The sequence below is a fragment of the Carcharhinus amblyrhynchos genome, chromosome 6, assembly GCF_965287045.1.
Source record: "Carcharhinus amblyrhynchos chromosome 6, sCarAmb.v2.hapA, whole genome shotgun sequence".
NCBI classification, from domain to species: Eukaryota; Metazoa; Chordata; class Chondrichthyes; order Carcharhiniformes; family Carcharhinidae; genus Carcharhinus; species Carcharhinus amblyrhynchos.
The window spans coordinates 97,003,566-97,024,491 of record NC_137329.1 but is presented as its reverse complement, the minus strand read 5'-3'; the positions used below and the strand labels follow the sequence as shown (position 1 = coordinate 97,024,491).

At 42.9% G+C, this 20,926-nt stretch overlaps 1 protein-coding gene across 1 annotated transcript in view; it reads left to right on the top strand.

Moving 5' to 3' along the window:
* kcnq1.2 (potassium voltage-gated channel, KQT-like subfamily, member 1.2) overlaps positions 1-20,926 on the top strand; it is a 483,492-nt gene that overhangs the window by 29,678 nt on the left and 432,888 nt on the right. Inside the window, exon 2 of the mRNA XM_080191027.1 lies at positions 17,638-17,728. Coding sequence (XP_080047153.1) covers positions 17,638-17,728 — 91 coding nt within the window. The remainder of the gene's footprint in view (positions 1-17,637; positions 17,729-20,926) is intronic.

Genomic DNA, 20,926 nt, shown 5'->3' with positions numbered 1-20,926 from the left:
CAGTACTCCAGCTGCGGCCTCACCAATGCCCTATACAGCTGCAGCAAGACCTCCCTACTTTTATATTCAATCCCCCTCGCTATGAAGGCCAGCATCCCATTAGCCTTCCTGACCACCTGCTGCACCTGCAGGCTGGGTTTTTGCGACCCCGAGGTCCCTCTGCACCGTCGCCTGCTGCAGTTTTTCGCCACGTAAGTAATAGTCCTTCCTACCATTATTCCTACCAAAGTGGACTACCTCGCACTTGCCAACATTAAATTCCACTTGCCAGTTCCTGGCCCATTCGCCCAGCCTATCTAGATCTTTCTGCAGACTCTCCACACCCTCCGCGCAATTTGCCGTTCCACCAATCTTGGTGTCATCAGCAAATTTCGTCACCATACACTCGGTTCCCTCCTCCAGATCATCTATATAAATGGTAAATAGCTGAGGCCCCAGCACCGACCCCTGGGGCACTCCACTAGTCACCAACCGTCAATCCGAATAGCACCCATTGACCCCCACTCTCTGCCTCCTATTTGACAACCAATCCTCTATCCACACTAACACCCTACCCCCAACACCATGCCCCCTTACCTTCTGCAATAACCTCTTGTGAGGTACCTTGTCAAAAGTATATTTATTAGTTACAAACAAGGCTTATATTAACACTGCGATGAAGTTACTGTGAAATTCTCCTAATCGCCACAGTCCGATGACGCCTGTTTGGGTCAATGCACCGAACCAGCATGTCTTTCAGACTGTGGGAGGAAACCAGAGCACCCGGAGGAAATCCACACAGAAATGGGGAGAACATGCAAACTCCACACAAACAGTGACCCAAGCCTGGAATCAAACCCATGATCCTGGCACTCTGAAGCAGCAGTGCTAACCACTGTGCCACCATGTCACCTTACTCTGAAATCCCACGATCACTGACATGTTATGAACTGGGTATAAAATTTAAGATCTGGGGAGAATAGAAATTCGATAGTGAAAGGAAGCAGGTCCTTCTTCTGTCTTGAACACTTGCAGTCGTTCATGTAAGTTTGTGACAGTAAGTAGGACAGCAGATTGAAATATGTGCAAGAGCTGGCAGCAGCAGAATCTATTGGGAACAGCAGAGGGCTAGCACCAGACAAAAGGGGGAAAGCTTTCACGTTGTTATCAGCACAATGTAGAGCATGTGGGTAAATTACAGATAAGTATTAGTGTTTAATCTTTTTCATTTAGTGCTGGCTAAACAGTTAAATAGCCTTAAAGCCATATAAAAAAAATTATATCTTTAGGTAAACATGTACTTTGATAAGGCAGAGCAGGTTATGTGCCTGCATTGCTGTATGCACAGGTTTGTGAACAGTGAGACTGTGCTCTGCAAACACTACTACTGTTGATGAGTTGTCTTGAATCCCTCTGGTTCAAGGTCATGGAGCTGAAATAAAAATTGATTTCATTCTAATACATAAGGAGAGGGCAGGGAAATATCTGGTTCAATTGTTCCAGACTTTGGTCACCTCTTAGAGAGGTGCAGGATCAGAACATGGTTGGTGTGACTGATCGCTGTGCAGAAAAAGATGAACTATGATGAGATGCAGAATGAGGAACCTCAGGAACTGATCCTATCCAACAAATGCAATATCTTTGCTACTTGCAAGGATAAGATCAAAAGATCATTAGAAAGAGCCAGAAAATGGAGCCTGGCTCCCTGAAGCCTGAGATGCTGAGTAGATGATCCATCTCAGCCTCCTGCTGAGATCTGCAGTGTCACAGATGCTGGTGTTCAGACAATTTGACTCAGTCCACATGACTGAGGGCAGTGGATACAGCAAGGTCTGTGGACTCTGACAAAGTCCCAGCAGTAGCACTGAAGACATGTGCTGCAGAATTATCCACGCCCCTAGCCAAGCTTTTCCAGCATTGCTACATCACTGAAATTTCCCAAAAAACATGGAAAATTGTCCAGGTTATGTCACATCCACAAAAGGCAGGACAAATCAAATGTGGCCAATTCCTGTCATATCTGTGCTGGGACTTGATTCAGAGAGAGGGTGTGATGCAAGTGCTGGTGTTAGTGTCTTCTCCTAAGTGGTTAAAAGGAGGTCCTCAGAGTCTCTGGAGCCTCTTGCAGAAGGCGCATCTGTGGGAAGACAACATGTCAGTATATTCAGTCATCGCGTAGTCATAGAATCCGTACAGTGCAAAAGAAGGCCATTCAGCCCATCGAGACTGCACCCGCAACAATCCCACGCAGGCTCTTTCCCCTAACCCACATATTTACCCTGCTAGTTCCTTTGACACGAAGAGGCAATATAGCCTGGCCAATCCACCTAAGCTACACATCGTTGGATACCAAAGGGCAATTTAGCATAGCCAATTACCTAAGCTACACAGCTTTGGACATCAAGGGGCAATATAACATGGCAAATCCATCTAACCTACACATCTTTCGACAGTGGGAGGAAACCAGAATACCTGGAAGAAACCCAGGCAGCCAATTATTAACCACATAAGGGACATCTCGCACCCAGCCTCAATTTTCAGGCTGGCAACAGGAGTTCTAGGGCAGTGGATGGTGGTGGGTGGTGGGGGGGTGGAGGGGGACCAGGGGCACCTGAAAACAAACTGGGTTCAGGATTTGGGCAGCAAGTGGTGGGAGGTAAGGGGAGGGGGAGCACAGTGTGAGGAGCACCTCAATCAGCAGATTCTTCTAACATTGAATGTCTCCTCCACCTCCTAATAAGAAGCTCTGGTGCCAGCTGGCGCTCCCTGTTCTCTCCACCAGTACCTGCAATTCCCTTTTGTATAACAACCCCATGCCCCAGCCCAAGCCGCACCTACTCTCCCTGTCCTGACACTCCCAAAACAAACCTGGGCCTTGGGTTCTGGTGACTGCTTGCAGTCCCAGACCTGTCCACTGAAGCTGTTGGCACTGCTTATCAGGTCAGATTGGCCAGCAGTAAGCTCTCTGTCCCACCACCAGCCAATCAAAGCCCTCTGGAGCATTAAATGAGGTGGAGGTACTGGTGTTGGACTGGGGTAAGCACAGTAAGAAGTCTCACAATTAAAGTCCAACTGGTTTATTTGCTAGCAAATGCCACTAGCTTTCGGAGCGCTGCTCCTTCGTCAGGTGAGTGGAGTTCTGATCACAAACAGAGCTTGTGAAGGCACAAACTCAATTTACATGAATAATGATTGGAATGCGAGTCTTTACAGCTACAGACAATGTGAGCGGAGAGACCTTTAGGCACAGGTTAAAGAGATGTGTATTGTCTCCAGACAGGACAGTTAGTGAGATTTTGCAAGTCCAGGCAAGTTGTGGGGGTTACAGATAGTGTGACATGAACCCAAGATCCCGGTTAAAGCCACCCTCATGTGTGCCAAATTTGGCTATCAGGTTCTGCTGAGCGACTCTGTGCTGTCGTGTGTTGTGAAGGCCGCTTTGGAGAACGCTTACTCAAAGATCAGAGGCCAAATGCCTATGACTGCTGAAGTGTTCCCCAACAGGAAGAGGGCAATCTTGCCTGGTAATTGTTGAGCAGTGTTCATTCATTCGTTGTCGTAGTGTCTGCATGGTCTCCCCAATGTACCATGCCTCGGGACACCCTTTCCTGCAGCGTATCAGGTAGACAATGTTGGCTGAGTTGCAAGAGTATGTACCATGTACCTGGTGGATGGTGTTCTCACATGAAATGAAAGCATCTATGTTGATGCTCCAGCATGTCTTGCACAGGTTGCTGTGGCAGGGTTGTATGGTGTTGTGGTCACTGTTCTCCTGAAGGCTGGGTAGTTTGAGACAGTAGTGCTAACCACAAACTCCCCAAAACAGCGTGGTAATGTGATAACAACAGGATCATCTATTTTTAATGTTAGATGTTTCTTGGTTGATTTGCCTAAGTGATGTAAGAATAATGTCGGCATGTCCACATCGTGCCTAAGTGAACCAGATTGTTTTCCTAATCTGTAATGATCTAGTGAATTGTATGCACTTGAAATCCACAGAATGTGCCCTACATTCTGCAAACTGCACTTGCTCAGAATGCATAGGTGGTCCAGTAACTATGCTAGCAAACACTATGCTAATATGTCTAGTGGCTAAATACTGAATTGCACCTTTGTTGAATATTTTTCATCCTTTTGGCATGTGTATTTTACAGTGTAGCAATGTGTAGATTTGAGTATGTAGGTATATAATAGAAGCCTTGGTACAGCACAGTATGAGAGATTGTCATGGGAGGAGGAGTGCAAAGTGATAAAATTACTCTCACTACTGGCAGTGGCATCTGGTTGAACATGAATTTGATCAAAAAGGATAATCCCGAAAAGGTAGAATTAACCAACTGGTCCTCATTTTAAAGCTGCGCTTCCTTCAGGAAATTATTTATACATTTATATAAATTCAATCAAACATAAGTTAATGTTTTTATTCCAATTAATTGCAAAAGGAGTAATATCTGCAGAGATTTTAAATGATCATAGTCAATTCTGCAGGTGTGGATTTGCTGTCTTCTCAACAAGATAGAATTAAAGAAAAGCAGGATGAATTGATAGATACAAGATTAGATGGGGTGGAGGGAAGAGTGAAAATATAGCTGTGTATTCGTTTTATTTTAACATAATCGCTTTACAATTTTGAAATTTTTGAGAAAATTATCATAATTCCTTTTTATATTAGCATAAAATCTCAGTGCATGGAAAGAGAAGATAGGCAGGAATGTGGCATTGAGATTAAAGTCAGATCAGTCATGATTTTATTGACTAGTGGAGCAGGTGCCCTACTCTTGCTTCCAATTTGTACATATGTATGTATAATTACATGTTCAATAGACAATCACTTTGTGTTACCCTTTAGGGAAATTGCACTCTTAACTGCAAAAAGTCTATCACACGGGAAAATCGTTGAATTGCTTAATATTTTGTTTTCCACATCAGAGAAATTCAGTTCATTACAGGTATATGTAGAATTGATTGATTAGGTGTAGTTATAAGCTTCTAGTTATGTTTTGAGACAATGGGTGAGATTTTCTGGCCGCACTCGCTGGAAGACTGGAAAATCCAGCCCAATGTGAATGGATCTTTACCCGGTCCACCCCTACCTGCTACGATCCTGGTGGCAGACAGTACAGGAAGATTCTGCCCAATGAGTTTGTTGAAACCCATATTAAATCATGTCCCTGCATGTGTATTGAGTAAGATTTGCTGTAAGGAAAACAAACTGCATGTTGCCTTGTGCAGGATGATGCTTATGGCATACAATAGAAGAATGAATTATTGATGGAAATGCTCCTTGCTATTGCTTCAGTTTCCAAAATATTTCTTTATGGGTGAAGTCTGTTAATGTCACACAAAATAAAATTACATTGTTAAAAACATTGGGGCGAATTTTGCAATGAGAATGGTGACTAAGCGTTCAGTGTTCAGGATGTCGGACTGGTCCAGCAACTTTTAGAATCCGCACATCGATCTGGAATTTGCGGTGAGCTAATCGATCCTGTTCCTAAGCCATTGCAACTTCTACCAGCTGGCTGTAGATTTAAGTGGAAGCTAGGGAACAAGGGTGAATTTAGGTTTCATTGCCTTCATTGGATTGACAGCAAAAAAAAATACACCTAGTATTTTCAGGCATTAAAAGGGCCCCCTCTCATTTCACAAATACCTACTGTGGATGTGTACACCGGAAGGGATCTTTTAAATATTAAAATTGATTCAGGTAAATTATTCTCTAAGAACATTAATCGGCTTTTTAAATGTTTTAAGAAGATTTATCAGATTTTTTTCATTGTCCTAATGTAAATTACTTTTCAAACAGATCAGATAAATGTTGTGAAATCATACTAAAAGTCATAGATTTTACTTTTTGTCACATTTTTAAAGTGTCTCAGCGTTATGTCACTTATTAAAAGGATTTATCTGACTTTCACAATTAACACGTGTGAAGTGGTTCTGCTCAGAAGTATCAGTTTTTTTTAAATGGTTATATTTTTAATTTTGTAAAAAGGTTTACATCAAATAAATATGACTTAATCCTCTGTTTCCATGCCTTTTGGCTGATGCAGCCTGCTTTATACAGTTTTGTGGCGCAGTGATTGGAAGCCACATCCCCAACTGCCCGCTGTTTCTGCCTGTGCTACTCACTGACCGGCAACTCCTGGAGGGAATCTTGCCTCCTTAACCTCAAATTCTTAGCATGGGGATTGCTGGCCACAACATACAGCCCATTTAATGTTGTACTGAAGAGGAGGGTTGCGCTGACAGTATTCGAACATCAATATTACATAGTTTTTCCTTTGTGCTAACATGACATTGGTGCAGCACAAATCTTTCATTGAGAGCTAATGTTTTTGGACTCATCCTGCATTTCCATTATCACTTCAGCATCAATGCAAAACAAACTGCCTTTTGCACCAAAGCCATATTTTTAGCATAAATGTGATCTTAAGAATACTATGGGTTATGTGTTTAGATGAGACTGAGCTGAGACAAGGCTCCAGTGAAGCAAGCTGGAGTAACCCTCAGGACTCAACATTGAGTTCAACAACTTTAGACTGTGACCTTTCTCCTCATCTTAAACCATTTTTATATCCCATATGTTTTTTGTCTCAATGCATCCACCTCGGCCCCTCCACACTTATGTTTTGTTGTGACCTCTCTCAACTACAGTATCACATCCAACACATTTTCCCTCTCTTTAATTCTGAAGAAGAGAAAACAGACTTGAAACGTTAACCCTGTCTTCTCTTCCTATAGATGCTGCCAGACCTGCTGAAATTTTTCAGCATTCTCTATTTTGCCCAAGGTATCCAGTCTTGGATCCTCTCTGGGAACCTCTCCAATCTTGCAGCCAGACGGCTGTAGTGTGCATTGCCCTTATCCCACCTCAAGTCTGGGCTGTTTCCTGGCGCTCATGATATTTTCATTCCATTATGAGCTGCTGGTGGTTCTCTTTCTCTGTCGGGGATGGTTTGTTGCTGGGGCTCTGTAGGTTATGGAAGATAAAACTGACGTCAGCCATTAGTCAAAGCAGTGCAAGTGGGAGTAGAGCACAGCCCTCACAATTTTATGTATGTTTCTGTGCAGGGTTTTCTACTTCCAGGGTTGCCAAAGCCACAACATGGATCCTGAAAATCATGAAGCTGCCCTTGACAATATTAAGCTAAGCATTTTTCACCCTCAAAAGGAGCCCTCAGAAAAACATAATTTTGACCCCTGTTCTCAGTGAATGGCATATTCAGTGATGGCCATCACTTTTCTTTTCAGGGAGCCCTCCAGATCCATCAGCTGCCTCCAGTCCACTGCCAGCACTGCTGATTGGGTGCTGACCTCGCCCGGGGGCCACTTAAGTATTTTACATTATTGTTGTATCAGTGACACCGATGCGACTTAAGGTTGAGACCTGGAACTTATCAGGGAGTTGAAAATCCAGCTCTAAGTTGTTTTACCAGATTTTTAGTGACTTCTGAGATACGAAAAGGGAAATGAGTCTTTACCATCATTATAGCACTCTTTGAAGTTTATTTATTCGTCACAATGAGGCTGACATTCACATTGCAATGAAGTTGCTGTGAAAATCCCCCAGTCGCCACAATCAGGCGCCTGTTCAGGTATGCTGAGGGAGAATTTAGCATGGCCAATTCACCTAACTGGCACATCTTTGGACTGTGGGAAGAAACCAGAACACCTGAAGGAAACCCACGCAGACACGGGGAGAATGCCCGTGACCCAATCCGGGAATTGAACCTGGGTCCCTGGCATTGTGAGGCAGCAGTGCTGGCCACTGTGCCACCATGCTACCCTTCTGAGGAAGAAAGACCCAGAATCACTGCTTGGCTGCATTGAATGGATCTATTTTGTTTTTTATTTATGCAGTAACAAGACCTCAGAAGTATTTACTTGTTTGTGTGCCAATTTTGTATTTTGATTCATGGCTGGAGGCTTAATCCACTGCCTTTTCCTCATTTTAGTACTCAGCATAATCATGTGCTTTGTTGTCTGTCTTGTGATGTCTACTCTGAAACTAGATTCTGTTCCATATAAAACTTGAAATATACCAGCCTATATAGAAATTTTATTCTTAAAGTATACTGTAATGGATTTTAGTAGAGTTGAGTACATTTTCTGAATCTTGTTCCGATTATAATATCACTTCCCGGCGAGCTGAGATTTTACATCACCAACATCCTCCTCCCCTTCCCCACAGCTTCCTTTAATGGAGAGATTCAGATTATGGTCTCTGTAAATTACTACCACTTACCTCACTGGAAAAACAAGCGAGAAAACCTCCCCTTTTCTTGCTCATTTTATACTGAGAATCTTTCTGAGAAAATTTTGCCCAAGATTATTCAAAAATGAGTTAATGGCATGTGGATCCACTGACAAGGCTGATATTTACCGCTAACCCCTAATTGTCCTTGCGAATGTGACGACGAGCAAATTTTTTGAACCGCTGCAGTCCATCTGATGATCCCACAGTACTGTTAGGGAGGGTGTTCTAGGATTTTGATCCAAAAACAATGAAGGAACGGTGAGATAGCTCCAAGTCAGTTTGGGATGAGACTTGGTGGGGTACTCGCATGTGTCCCTGTGCATCCTCCTAGTTCTTCTAGGTAATAGAGTTCTGGGTTTGGAAGATGCAGGTGAAGAAGGTTTGATGTGTTGCTGCAGCACATTTTGTTGAAGGTACACACAGCTACCACTGTGTGCTGGTGGTGGAGGGAGTGAATGTTCAAGGTGGTGAATGGATAGGCCGATCAAGTGGCTGTTTTATCTTGGATAACGTTGCTGTTCTTGAGTTTTGTTTGATCTGTGCTTAGGAGGAGTTGAAAGATGAATTAATTGTCTCTGAATTCAGAACATGATCTTGTAACCTTTATATTTATATGACTGGGCCGTTTAAGTCTCTGATCAACAGTGATTCCCAGAATGCTGATGGCGGGGGATTCAGCAGTGATAATGTGGTCAAATGTGAGGACGAAGTGTTTAGTTTCTTACTGGAGATGGCATTGCCTGGCATTTGTAATGGTGTGAATGTAACTTGCTACTTATCAGCTGAAGTCTTGCTGCTGGTGAGCACAGACTGCTTCATTATCTGAGGAGTTGCATGGAACTGGATGCTGCAATCATCAAATATTCCCAATATTCCCACTCCTGACTTCACAATGGAGGGAAGACCATTGATGAAAAAGTTGAAAATGACAGGGTTTAGGACACTGGCCTGGGGAACTTCTGCAGAGAAATCTTGGGGTTGTATTGATTGCCCTCAAACAATTGCAACCATTTTCCTTTTTGCAAGGTAGACTTAAACCAGTGATGAGTTCTTCCCCTGACTCCTACTCACTTCAATTTCATGAGGGCTACCTTGATTTCCCACTTTGTTAAATGCTGCATTGGTGTCAAGGGCAGTCACACTCACTTCATAAAATAACACTTTTTACCTCATCCTTGGAATTCAGTCCTCTTGTTCATGTTGGACCAAGTCTATAATGAGGTCAGGAGTTGAGTGGCTTTCGTGGAATCCAAATTGAGCAAATTATTGTTGAGTGATGTTGATTGGTAACACATTATATGACACCATTAATCACATTTTTGATGATGAAGAATATACTGATGGGGTGGTAATTGGCTGGAATAGATGTGTCCTGCTTTTTGTGAATGAGAAAATCTGGGAAGCTTTGCACTTTATTGGGGAAATGTCAGTGTTGTTAGCTGCATTGGAACAATTTAGCTAGGTCTGTGGTTAGTTATTGAACACATGTCTTCAGCTATCTGGTAAGAGTGTTTTCAAGGCATCTGCAGTCCAATGTGCTCAGCCATTTTTTGATAAGATGTGGAGTGAATTGAATTGGCTGAAGACTGACATCTATGGTAGTGGGAATTTCAGGTGAAGGCTGAGATGAATCATCCTCTCGGCATTTCTGATTATGATTGGAAACAATTCACTGACTTGCTGGCTTCCACCATTGGGAAAGCGGATACTCATGGAGTCTCCCCCTCAGATTTCTTGTTTAATTGACCACCACTGTTCATGACTGAATGTTGCAGGACTGCAAAGCTTTGATTTGATCCGTTGGCAGTGGGATTGCTTAGCTCTGTCTATAGCACGTTGCTTCTGTGGTTCAGCATTCATATAGTCCAGTGTGCAGTTTCACCAGGTTAGCATGCCATTGTCAGGTATACTTGGTGTTGTACTCCTGCATTCCTCATTGAACCAGGATGAATCTCTTGGTTTGATGGTAATGGCACGTGAAAGATATGGAGGTCGTAAATTATCGTGGAATGTAATTCTTCTGTTGCTGACAATCAATGGCACCTCATCAATGCAGAAATTTGAACAATCAGATCTATTCCAGTCTATCATATTTTGCACATTGGAGTGTTGTAAAATACAACAGAGGGTGTGCTCAGTGTGAAGACAGAACATCACCTCCATAAGGACTGTATGGAGCTCATTCCCTTCAACAGCAATGGTTAGATTCATCTCACAGATAAATTGGTGAGGATGAGGTCAAATATATTTTTCCCTCATATTGGTTCCCTCACTACCTGCTGCAAACTCAAACTGGTATATATATCCTTCAGTTCTTGGCCAACTCAGTCAATGTTACTGTTACTAAACTACTCTTGGTGATGATCAATAAAGTTCCTATCCAGAGTTCATTTTGTGTCCTTGATGCCCTCAGTACTTCTTCAAGTGATGTTCAACATGGAGAAGCACCAAATCATTAGCTAAGGGAGGACAGTGGACAGGGATTTGCAGGTTTCTTTGTCCATGTTTGAGCTGATGCCGTGATGTTTCATGGGATCAGAAGTCAATATTAAGGACTGCCAGAACTACTCCCTCCAAACTGTACACCACTGTGTCCTCTCTGGATGATCTTATCCTGTAGGTGGGACAAGACCTATCCAGGGATGTTAAGGAGGCATTGGTTGTAATGAATGATTTGGTGAGAATGACTATATCAGGTTGCTGCTTGACTAGTCTGTGGGACGGTTCTCTCAATTTTAGCACAAGGTGCTGGTGAGAGGAACTTAACAAGGTCAACTGGTCTGGGTGTATTTGTAAAATCTAGTGCCTAGGTTGATATGTCTAGTTTTATTCTTAAATGACTTTTTTGTAGTAATTTAATATCACTGAGTAACTTGCTAGGCTATTTCACAAGTCAATTAAGAGTCAATCACATTGCTGTTAGTCTGCAGTCACACATGGGTCAGACCATCTACAAGATGCACTGCAGCATCTCATCAAACCTCCTTCAACAGCACCTTCCAAACCTGCAGGCTGTACCACCACAAAGGATATGGGCATCAGATTCATGAGAATACCACCACCTACAGATTCTCTTCCAAATCACTCACCATTCGGAACTATATCACCGTTCCTTAACACTGTGGGTGTTCCTACAACACATAAACTGGAATTCCCCCCCAAAAAATTATAAGTCCCCAATTCACATGTAAATGGGGATAACTTCTACTGATTCTTTTCAATGGAATTTTCAGATTGAAACTCCCACACTCTGAGCACTGCAGAGTGCCCTAGCAAGATTCCCTCTGAAAATTAGGGGGTGGGGACTACTCCTGCTTGAGATGCTGACAATATAGTGCTGAGTGGGCCACTGAGCATATATCGATCTTCGCTCTGACACATCAGCGAATGCGCAGTGGCCCCACATTGTCGGCTTCCAGATTACTGGCCAGCCCCTCATCCCCCCGTTCTGACCTCACACAGCCTCTGACCACTGGCCTTCCGGATCTTCCGGGGCCAGCCCCTACATCCCCAATCCTAATTTCACCCCCACGCCCTCCTCCTGCAGCACCAATTCCCCAGCAGTCCCAAATCACTATCCCCCCACAACCGGATGGCCAGCCTGATTGTTGGCCTCTCTCCCTCTGCCAGCAATCCCAGTGCAGAGTGGCGGCGGGAGCTCCCCACCCCCACCAATTGTGCCCCCAAAAGGCCCCACCCCTTCTGGTGGGCAGTGCCATTGTTGCCCTTGGGCAGTGCCAGGGGGCCAGGCTAGCACTGCCAAGCTGACACTGCCAGCAGGAATGCTATAGAAAGGTGAAAGAAAGGAATTTCTAGAGCAGTAACCCAAGACCAACCACAACAGAAAAAGAGGACTCTCAGAAACATGGGATCAGGAGCAAAACTCATCACCTCGTCTTGCCACAGGTAGTATCTAAGTCCAAGTTGTGAGTTTGGATATTTTTGTGAAGCTTTTGATACTTTTTGAAGTAGGTCAGAAGTTAAATACTTTGTGTATAACAATGTTTGGTACCTTTTGTGGTGAAATTTTAACACTTCTGCAGTAACTTGGTAAAGTACAATAAAGGAGATTGTTGTATGATAATTTGAGGGTGTGAGTGCCTTTGTCTGTAACGTCAGTTGACCCTGAATCTGAGGGGTAACATTTAGCATCGTTGGGTGGCCCAGAATTCAACAAGATTGACTAACTGTGAAACTTAGACCATGCCAAACCTTAAAACATTACAGACGTTGAGTCTATTACTCTGGGAATGCCCAAGCTGGGGTCTGGAACCCATAGAAGTAAACTAGTCAATAGACAAGGGTAAACTCTATCGTAAGCCCTGAAGGGTGCTCAGCCCTTCTCCTATGAATTACTTGAGGGCTTGAGGAGAGAAAAGTTGCGGGGCAACCCAGGGAGAGAGAACTTGTGGGGGCGGAGGGGGGGGGTCCCACAGAGAGAAATTGCCAGGGGTCGGGGGGGGGGAGGGGGGTTGCCCGAGGAGAGAAAAGTTGTGGGAGGGCCTGGGGAGAGAGAAGTTGTGGAAGGCCTGGGGAGAGAGGAGTTGCTTGGAGCCCAGGGAGAGAGAAGTTGTGGAAGGCCCAGGGAGAGAGGAGTTTCTTGGGGCCCAGGGAGAGAGGAGTTTCTTGGGGCCCAGGGAGAGAGGAGTTTCTTGGCGCCCAGGGAGAGAGGAGTTTCTTGGGGCCCAGGGAGAGAGGAGTTTCTTGGAGCTCAGGGAGAGAGAAGTTGTATGGGGTCCAGGGAGAGAGAAGCTGTATGGGGTCCAGGGAGAGAGAAGTTATGTGGGGTCCAGGGAGAGAGAAGTTGTATGGGGCTCAGGGAGAGAGAAGTTGTATGGGGTCCAGGGAGAGAGAAGTTGTATGGGGTCCAGGGAGAGAGAAGTTGTATGGGGTCCAGGGAGAGAGAAGTTGTATGGGGCTCAGGGAGAGAGAAGTTGTATGGGGTCCAGGGAGAGAGAAGTTGTATGGGGCTCAGGGAGAGAGAAGTTGTATGGGGTCCAGGGAGAGAGAAGTTGTATGGGGCTCAGGGAGAGAGAAGTTATGTGGGGTCCAGGGAGAGAGAAGTTATGTGGGGTCCAGGGAGAGAGAAGTTATGTGGGGCCCAGGGAGTGAGAAGTTATGTGGGGTCCAGGGAGAGAGAAGTTGTATGGGGTCCAGGGAGAGAGAAGTTGTATGGGGTCCAGGGAGAGAGAAGTTGTATGGGGCTCAGGGAGAGAGAAGTTATGTGGGGTCCAGGGAGAGAGAAGTTATGTGGGGTCCAGGGAGAGAGAAGTTATGTGGGGCCCAGGGAGTGAGAAGTTATGTGGGGCCCAGGGAGAGCGAAGTTGTGGGGAGCCCAGTACAGAAAAGTTGCATCAGGCCTGGAGAAGGCACAGTGTCATAGTGAGTGTCTGTTTCTGAGTCCATACTCATTTGTGCATGATGCTGGAAGTAATCGAGAGATTATTACTTTTGAAGTCCTGCTTACTAATTTTCCACCTGGCTCCATACATTCCATACATTAGCAAGTGTGAGGTTATCCACTTTGGCAGAAATAATAGTAGGAGGGATTACTATTTAAAGGGCGAAAAGCTGCAGCATGCTACGGTGCAGAGGGACCTGGGGGTCCTTGTGCATGAGTCGCAAAAACCCAATCTGCAGGTGCAGCAGGTGATCAAGAAGGTGAATGGGATGCTGGCCTTTATAGCGAGGGGGATAGAATATAAAAGCAGGGAGGTCTTGCTGCGGCTGTATAGGGCACTGGTGAGGCCGCAGCTGGAGTACTGTGTGCAGTTTTGGTCACCGCACTTACGCAAGGATATTTTGGCCTTGGAGAGAGTGCAGAGGAGGTTCACTAGGCTGATACTGGAGATGAGGGGGTTGGACTATGAAGAGAGGCTGAATAGACTGGGTCTGTACTCGTTGGAGTTTAGAAGGATGAGGGGGGATCTTATAGAGACGTATAAGATAATGAAGGGGATGGATAGGGTAGAGATAGAGAGATTTTTCCCGCTCAGAAAGGATAGCAGGACAAGAGGGCACAGCCTCAAGATAAGGGAGGGTGCAGTTTAGAACGGAGTTGAGAAGGAACTTCTTCACTTAAAGGGTGGTGAATCTCTGGAATTCTCTGCCCGTTGAAGTGGTGGAAGCTACCTCGCTAAATATATTTAAGACGCGGGTAGATAGGTTTTTGATAGACAAGGGAATTAAGGGTTTTGGGGAGAAAGCGGGAAAGTGGAACTGAGTCACTTCAGATCAGCCATGATCTTATTGAATGGTGGGGCAGGCTTGAAGGGCTAGATGGCCTACTCCTGCTCCTATTTCTTATGTTCTTACGTTCTGACTGTAGGATCACCTCACTCTTTCACCCTCAGTTGTTCGTACCAATGTGGGCCATAACTGCTGTTCACCCTCTCAGGGGGTTCTGCAGTTGCTCAGTAGCATCTTTGACCCTGGCACCAGGGAGCCAACTTGTAATTCTGGATATACATCTGCAGCTGCAGAAATGCCTATCTATTCTACTATCAAATCAACTATCACAATTTTTCTTCTAGTCTTACAATTATAAAAATACCTCTCCATACAGCTGAGCCTCTCATTGTGCCATTGACTTGACTCTGGCTGCAATCCTCAGATGAACCGTCACTCTCATCAGCATTCAGAAATAAATACTGGTTAGTGAGTGGGCTGCACTCATCAGACTCCTGGTCTACCTACCTGTTCCTCTTTGATTGTCTGGTAGCCACCCATTCCCTCTCTTCCTGCATGCACTTGAGCTGTGGGGTGACCATGTCAATAAAGCTACTATTCACAAAGCTGTCAACCTTACAATACACCACAGTAATGCCAACTTCTGCTCAAGTTCTGAAACCCAGAGCTCAAACTACTATAGTTTATGACACTCCTTGCAGAATTGGTATCCAGGACTTGGGAAACATCTTGGATTTCCCACAAAGCACAGGATGTGCATCACACAGGAAGGAGCAGCCTTGTCGCTTTATTTATTAGTTAAATTTGCTACTGCTAATAAAACTTAGCAACCCTAACAAAGCGTACTGCTTTGAATAAATATTACTGCTGTTAATAAACCTTACTAATAATGATAAATTTGACAAATACCTGACACACTTTATAGTAGCAATAAACCTAATTAAAAAAGACAATACTCACCAGCTGCACACTTACTAATCATTAGTATTTAATATTTTTAATATTTTAATCCACCAATCATTTTGACTCATTCCATAAGCAACACTCCTCATCAACCCATCAACTTACAACTTGCTCGTGCTATTACACCATGGTTTTTGCTCTCGAACATGGCTTTGCTGGTCCACAGCCTAGCCTTGAACTTCAGCTGTTTCATATCCCATTGATGGCCTCAAACTCTCTTTCTTTATTGCCGATCTCCTGGCCACTGCTTTCATACCTTGAAATCCAGCATCTGATTACTGGTTTTATGGCCTCAAACACTCACTCCTTCTCTGATCTTTAATGGCCCCAAATGCTCTCTCCATCGTATCACTCTTATCACCCCAGATGCATGCTGCTTCTACCCTGTTTTACAGTGCTGGACTCTTTCTGTCTCTTGCTGCTTTTGTGGTCTAAACTCCCATGCATTGTGCTGTTTTATTGCCCTGAACTCTGGACCCATCTCATTACCTTAATAGCCCCGTATTCTTGCTGCTTCTCGCTGCTTTTATGGCCTCGTGATAAATTACCTGTTTTTAATATTTTGCACGGGAACATTTTAAAGGATACTTTTGTTGTGGAAGATAGGTTATTGCAGCACTTATCAATAAATGGACTAAAAATGCAACTGGACTAGCCGTAAGTTTGGATGGTGCTGCATGAAGAGCCTAGATGATATCCTGTATCTTGTAGATGGTACAACACTATTGCCACTGTTTGTCAGTGGTGATTGGAGTGGATGTTGCTGGAATTAAGTGGGCTATTTTGTCCTGGATGGTACCAAATTTGCTGTCGAGCTTCTTGAGTGTTGTTGGAACTGCACTCATCCAGGCAAGTGGTCAGTATTCCATCACACTCCTGACTTGTGTCTATCAGATGGTGGACAGGCTTTAGGGAGTCAGGAGATGAGTTATTTGGCACAGGATTCCTAGCCTCTGACCTGCTGTTGTAGCCACAGTATTTATATAGCTAGTCCAGTTGAGTTTCTGGTCAATGGTAATTCATACGATATTGGGTAGTGGAGTTTCAATGATGTTAATGCCATTGAATGTCAAGGGACAATGGTGAGATCTTTCTTGTTGGAGAAGGTCATTGCCTGGAAATGTTACCTGGCACCAGTGAGCCCAAGCCTGAATATTGTCTGGGTCTTGCCACATTTGGACATGGATATTAGGATCAGAGTCACGAATGATGCTAAATATTATGCAATCATTATTAAACATCCCTACTTCTGACATTATGATGGAGGAATGTCATTCATTAAGCAGATTAATATGGTTAGACGTAGGACATTACTCTGAGGAACCCCTGCAGTGACATCCTGGAGCTGAGATTAACCAAATCATTTTCCTTTGTGCCAGGTATAACTGCATTGACTCCAGTTTTGCTAGGGCTTCTTGATGCCACATTCGTTCAAATGCAACCCCGATGTCAAGGCCAGTCACCCTCACCTCTACTTTGCTAATCCAAAGTGAAATGTTTAAGCCATGCGTTAAAATGTAAAAAATATGTAAAGTAACAGCAAACGGCTTGGCTGGCATTGTGTTAATACAGTGTCGTCTATTGTCATCCTGAGTCAATGTGCAAAAGCAATGACTGCCACTGCAAATTGAAGGAATCTGACTTAACTTGCAGTGCCAGATATCCTTTGGAGATAGGTACAGTACATTAGCATCATATGAACCTACACATTGCAACATGATTATTTGTAAAGAAATCAATGAAAACAGTGAATATAACTTAACAGCTAATGTTTCTCATAAAGCGCATTGGCGTTAACTTGGTCTTCCATGGAAGCTGGAAATGACCAAAACCAAATTTTATACTGCACCCATTTTTATTTTCAGTTAATTTCAATGGAGAAGAAAAGCTGCTGATTTGCTATTGCCCAGTTCGTTCTTTTATTGAAGATCGATTTCTCTCCCATTCTGCTCCTGGATTTCTTTTTAATGTTTAGCTAGTGCAATATTGAAGAAATCAAGAACATTCAACTTGATTTCCTTTTTGAAACAGCAAATGAATTAAAGAGATAAGGAATAGAATGAAAGTCAAAGGTCATAATTCTGCAACTGTTTGATTTTAACTTTATTTTAACCTGGGTGATGACATTCATGACAAACTTCAGCCTTGCTTAATTAGTGCTTAATCAGAATAGGGATATTCTGAGGCAGAAATGGGATCCCAATATTTAATTGCTTTTTCTAAAAAGTATTTATCTTTAATTACAGATTCTTGATGGTATTGATTTGTTTGATCTTCAGTGTACTATCTACCATAGACCATTATGCTGATTTCGCAACTGGGACTCTTTTTTGGATGGTAAGTAAAGTACTAATTGACATGAAACTCCAAGCTGAATGTCAGTCAAATGTTCTGAATCAACAGAAATGAATTTACATGGTTTCTGTAATAAGCAGTCAGAATAGTGATCAGGTGGCAAGTTGTAAATCTATTCCAGCATTTCCAAGGTTAATTCTTTGGAACAGATTAAAATATAAATGTTTATCCAATAGTAAAGGAACAATAGGAGAGATATCATAGTAAAATAGCCGTTTTAGTGAGCTGATGATGTAGGGAATAACGTTAGCTTCGTTAGCTGCGAGGAAACAGAGAATAGGCATAGGTAGGTAGTTTTTGAGTTGACGCAATGTGCCATAGAGATCAGTGTTGGGACCTCAACAATTTACAATTTACTTTGATGTTTATGAAGGGGCTGAATGTATGTTTGCTAAATTTGCTGATGATCTAAAGCTAAGTAGGAAAGTAAGTTGTGTAGAGATGTCATATAGTCATAGAGTCATATAGTGCAGAAAAGATCCTTCTGCCCATCAAGTCTGCAGCCACTCTCTGACAGACCATCTTACCCAGACCCACTCCCCTGCCCTATCCCCGCAACCCCACAAATTTACCCTGCTTATGTCCCTAACCTATAGTTACAAGATCATAAATTTGTAATCTTGTTATCAGCCTGCTCCACCATTCAGTGGACTGCAACTTGTAAGCTTCCTGGCATTGGATTTAGGGGGCTCTGATGCACTGGAGAATCCCTCTTGGATCCTTCAGGTAAAGTTTTGCACACCATTTGCCCAGAAGTACTAACTTCCCCTGAGCAATTGCCCTATGGTATGAACCACCCAAAAATGTGACTTAAGTTGCTAACTTTGGATGGCTCCATCAGGGTTTCATTGCTGTATACAGTCTGTATAGAACAATGAACCATATATTAACAATGGCATGTTATTAACAAGGGCAGGACTTACTCAGTTAATGATAGGGCATTGGGGAGAGTTACAGAACAAGGAGATCTAGGGGTACATGTTCATAGCTCCTTGAAAGTGGAGTCACAGGTGGACAGAGTGGTGAAGAAGGCATTTGGCATACTTAGTTTCATCGGTCAGAACATTGAATACAGGAGTTGGGACATTTTGTTGAAGTTGTACAAGACATTGGTAAGGCCACACTTGGAATACTGTGTGCAATTCTGGTCAGTCTATTGTAGAAAGGATATTATTAAACTCAAAAGAATGCAGAAAAGATTTACTAAGATGCTACAGGGACTTGATGGATTGAGTTATAAAGAGAGGCTGAATAGACTGGGACTTTTTCTGCTGGAGCATAGGTCTAGAGTAGAGGTCTGTAAAAGAATGAAAGGCATAAACAAGGTAGATAGCCAATGTAAAATAATGAGGGGCATAGACAAGGTAGATAGTCAATATCTTTTCCCAAAGGTAGAGGAGTCTAAAACGAGAGGGCCTATGTTTAAGGTGAAAGAGGAAAGATACAGAAGTGTCCAGAGGGGCAATTTTTTCACGCAGAGGGTGGTGAATGTCTGGAACAAGTTGCCAGAGGTAGTTGTAGAGGCGAGTACAGTTTTATCTTTTAAAAAACATTTAAATAGTTACATGCATACAATGGGTATAGAGGGATATGGGCCAAATGCTGGCATTTAGGATTAGCTTAGGGGTTTTAAAAAAGAAAGGGTGGCATGGACAAGTTGGGCCGAAGGGCCTGTTCCCATGCTGTAAACCTCTATGATTCTATGACTTTATGTATGAAACTGCTTTTAAAAAAAATTCATAATTTTTGAAAGAAAAACTGGTGTTATGACAACTATATAAAACTGTCAATCAAACAGATTATTAAAGTTTCAATAAGAGAAGCCTTAAGCACTTGGCATCTCTTAATCTTGTGCAAATAAACATTGAACCATTGACAAAGGAGACCACAGAATAAATAACTTATTACAACTTCATAGGGCTGTCAATCAAGCAAAATCAACACTTTTCTCCACCTGTATAAACAAAGTTAATCCTTTCATAAGACAGGGCTCTCAGCCAAGCATGCATAAAATGTCCAGACCTGACTCCATTCTGCCTCATCTTCCTAGACCAAAAGTAACATATAAAGGGACACTTTATCCAGAAATGAGTTTGCAGGTCGAGAAACTTTCTGACTTGAGCTACCCATATTTGTAATGAAAATCTGGCCCTTTAACTCATTCAGAACCCACACACTTACACAGAGTTAAAATCAGGCTCCATATCTCTTGAGCTTTATGAGACCTGCTCCTGTTCTATTATCTTTTATCCCAGCAGACACTGTTCTTCCCTGTGTACTGAATATAGACAATGTGTTACAGTGACACAAAAGAATCCTTCTGCCTGCATGCTGTAGTCGTTGCACCTCCCAATAAGAAACATTTGATCAAATAATTTCTGATAGCTTTTATCTACATTTAACTAAGTTGTTCAAAAATGTTGACATTTGAAATCAGATACACATTCCAAGTTCCTCATATTGCAGTTGATTATTGTCATCACTTTTAGATTTTGTAAGGAAATATGTGCATTTAATTTTTTTATCCTCACTTTTAATATTGAAGAAATGATTTAGAAATATTTCTTTGTAATGATAAATATGGGGGATGATTGTGAACAGGATTCTAGGTGGTCAGAGCGGGGCCGGGGAAGTTGTTGCTGTGAATTAATAGAACTATTTTAGACTCCAAGGTATTTGGAAGTGTAAAAGATATACTGGGGACAGTCAACATCTTCTGTGGGAGTTAGGGCAGTAAAATTTTGGATATTGAGCTTACAAGAAATCTACATTCTTCTGCACTTTCAGTGCAATTCCAAAATCACAAAATTTCCTGGATGAAGAAAGCCATTTGATTTTAATTACAAACATACGAACAAGGAGCAAGAGCAGGCCATTTAGCTCCTTGAGTCTGCTCTGTCATTTAATAAGATCATGGCTAATTTGATAGTGACCTCAAATCTGCATCCTCTCTACCCCAATAACCTATCACCCCCTTGTTTATCAAGAACTTATCCACCTTTGTTTTAAAAGTATCCAAAGAGTCTGCTTCCGCCACCTTTTCAAAAAGCGTTCTAAAGACTTAGGGCTGTCTGAGTGGAAATATTTCACCTGATTTCTGTTTTAATTTGGGGCCCTTTAGTTTTAAAGAATGACTGTTCCACAATAAGAAACATCCTCTTCACATCCAAATTCCCCCAG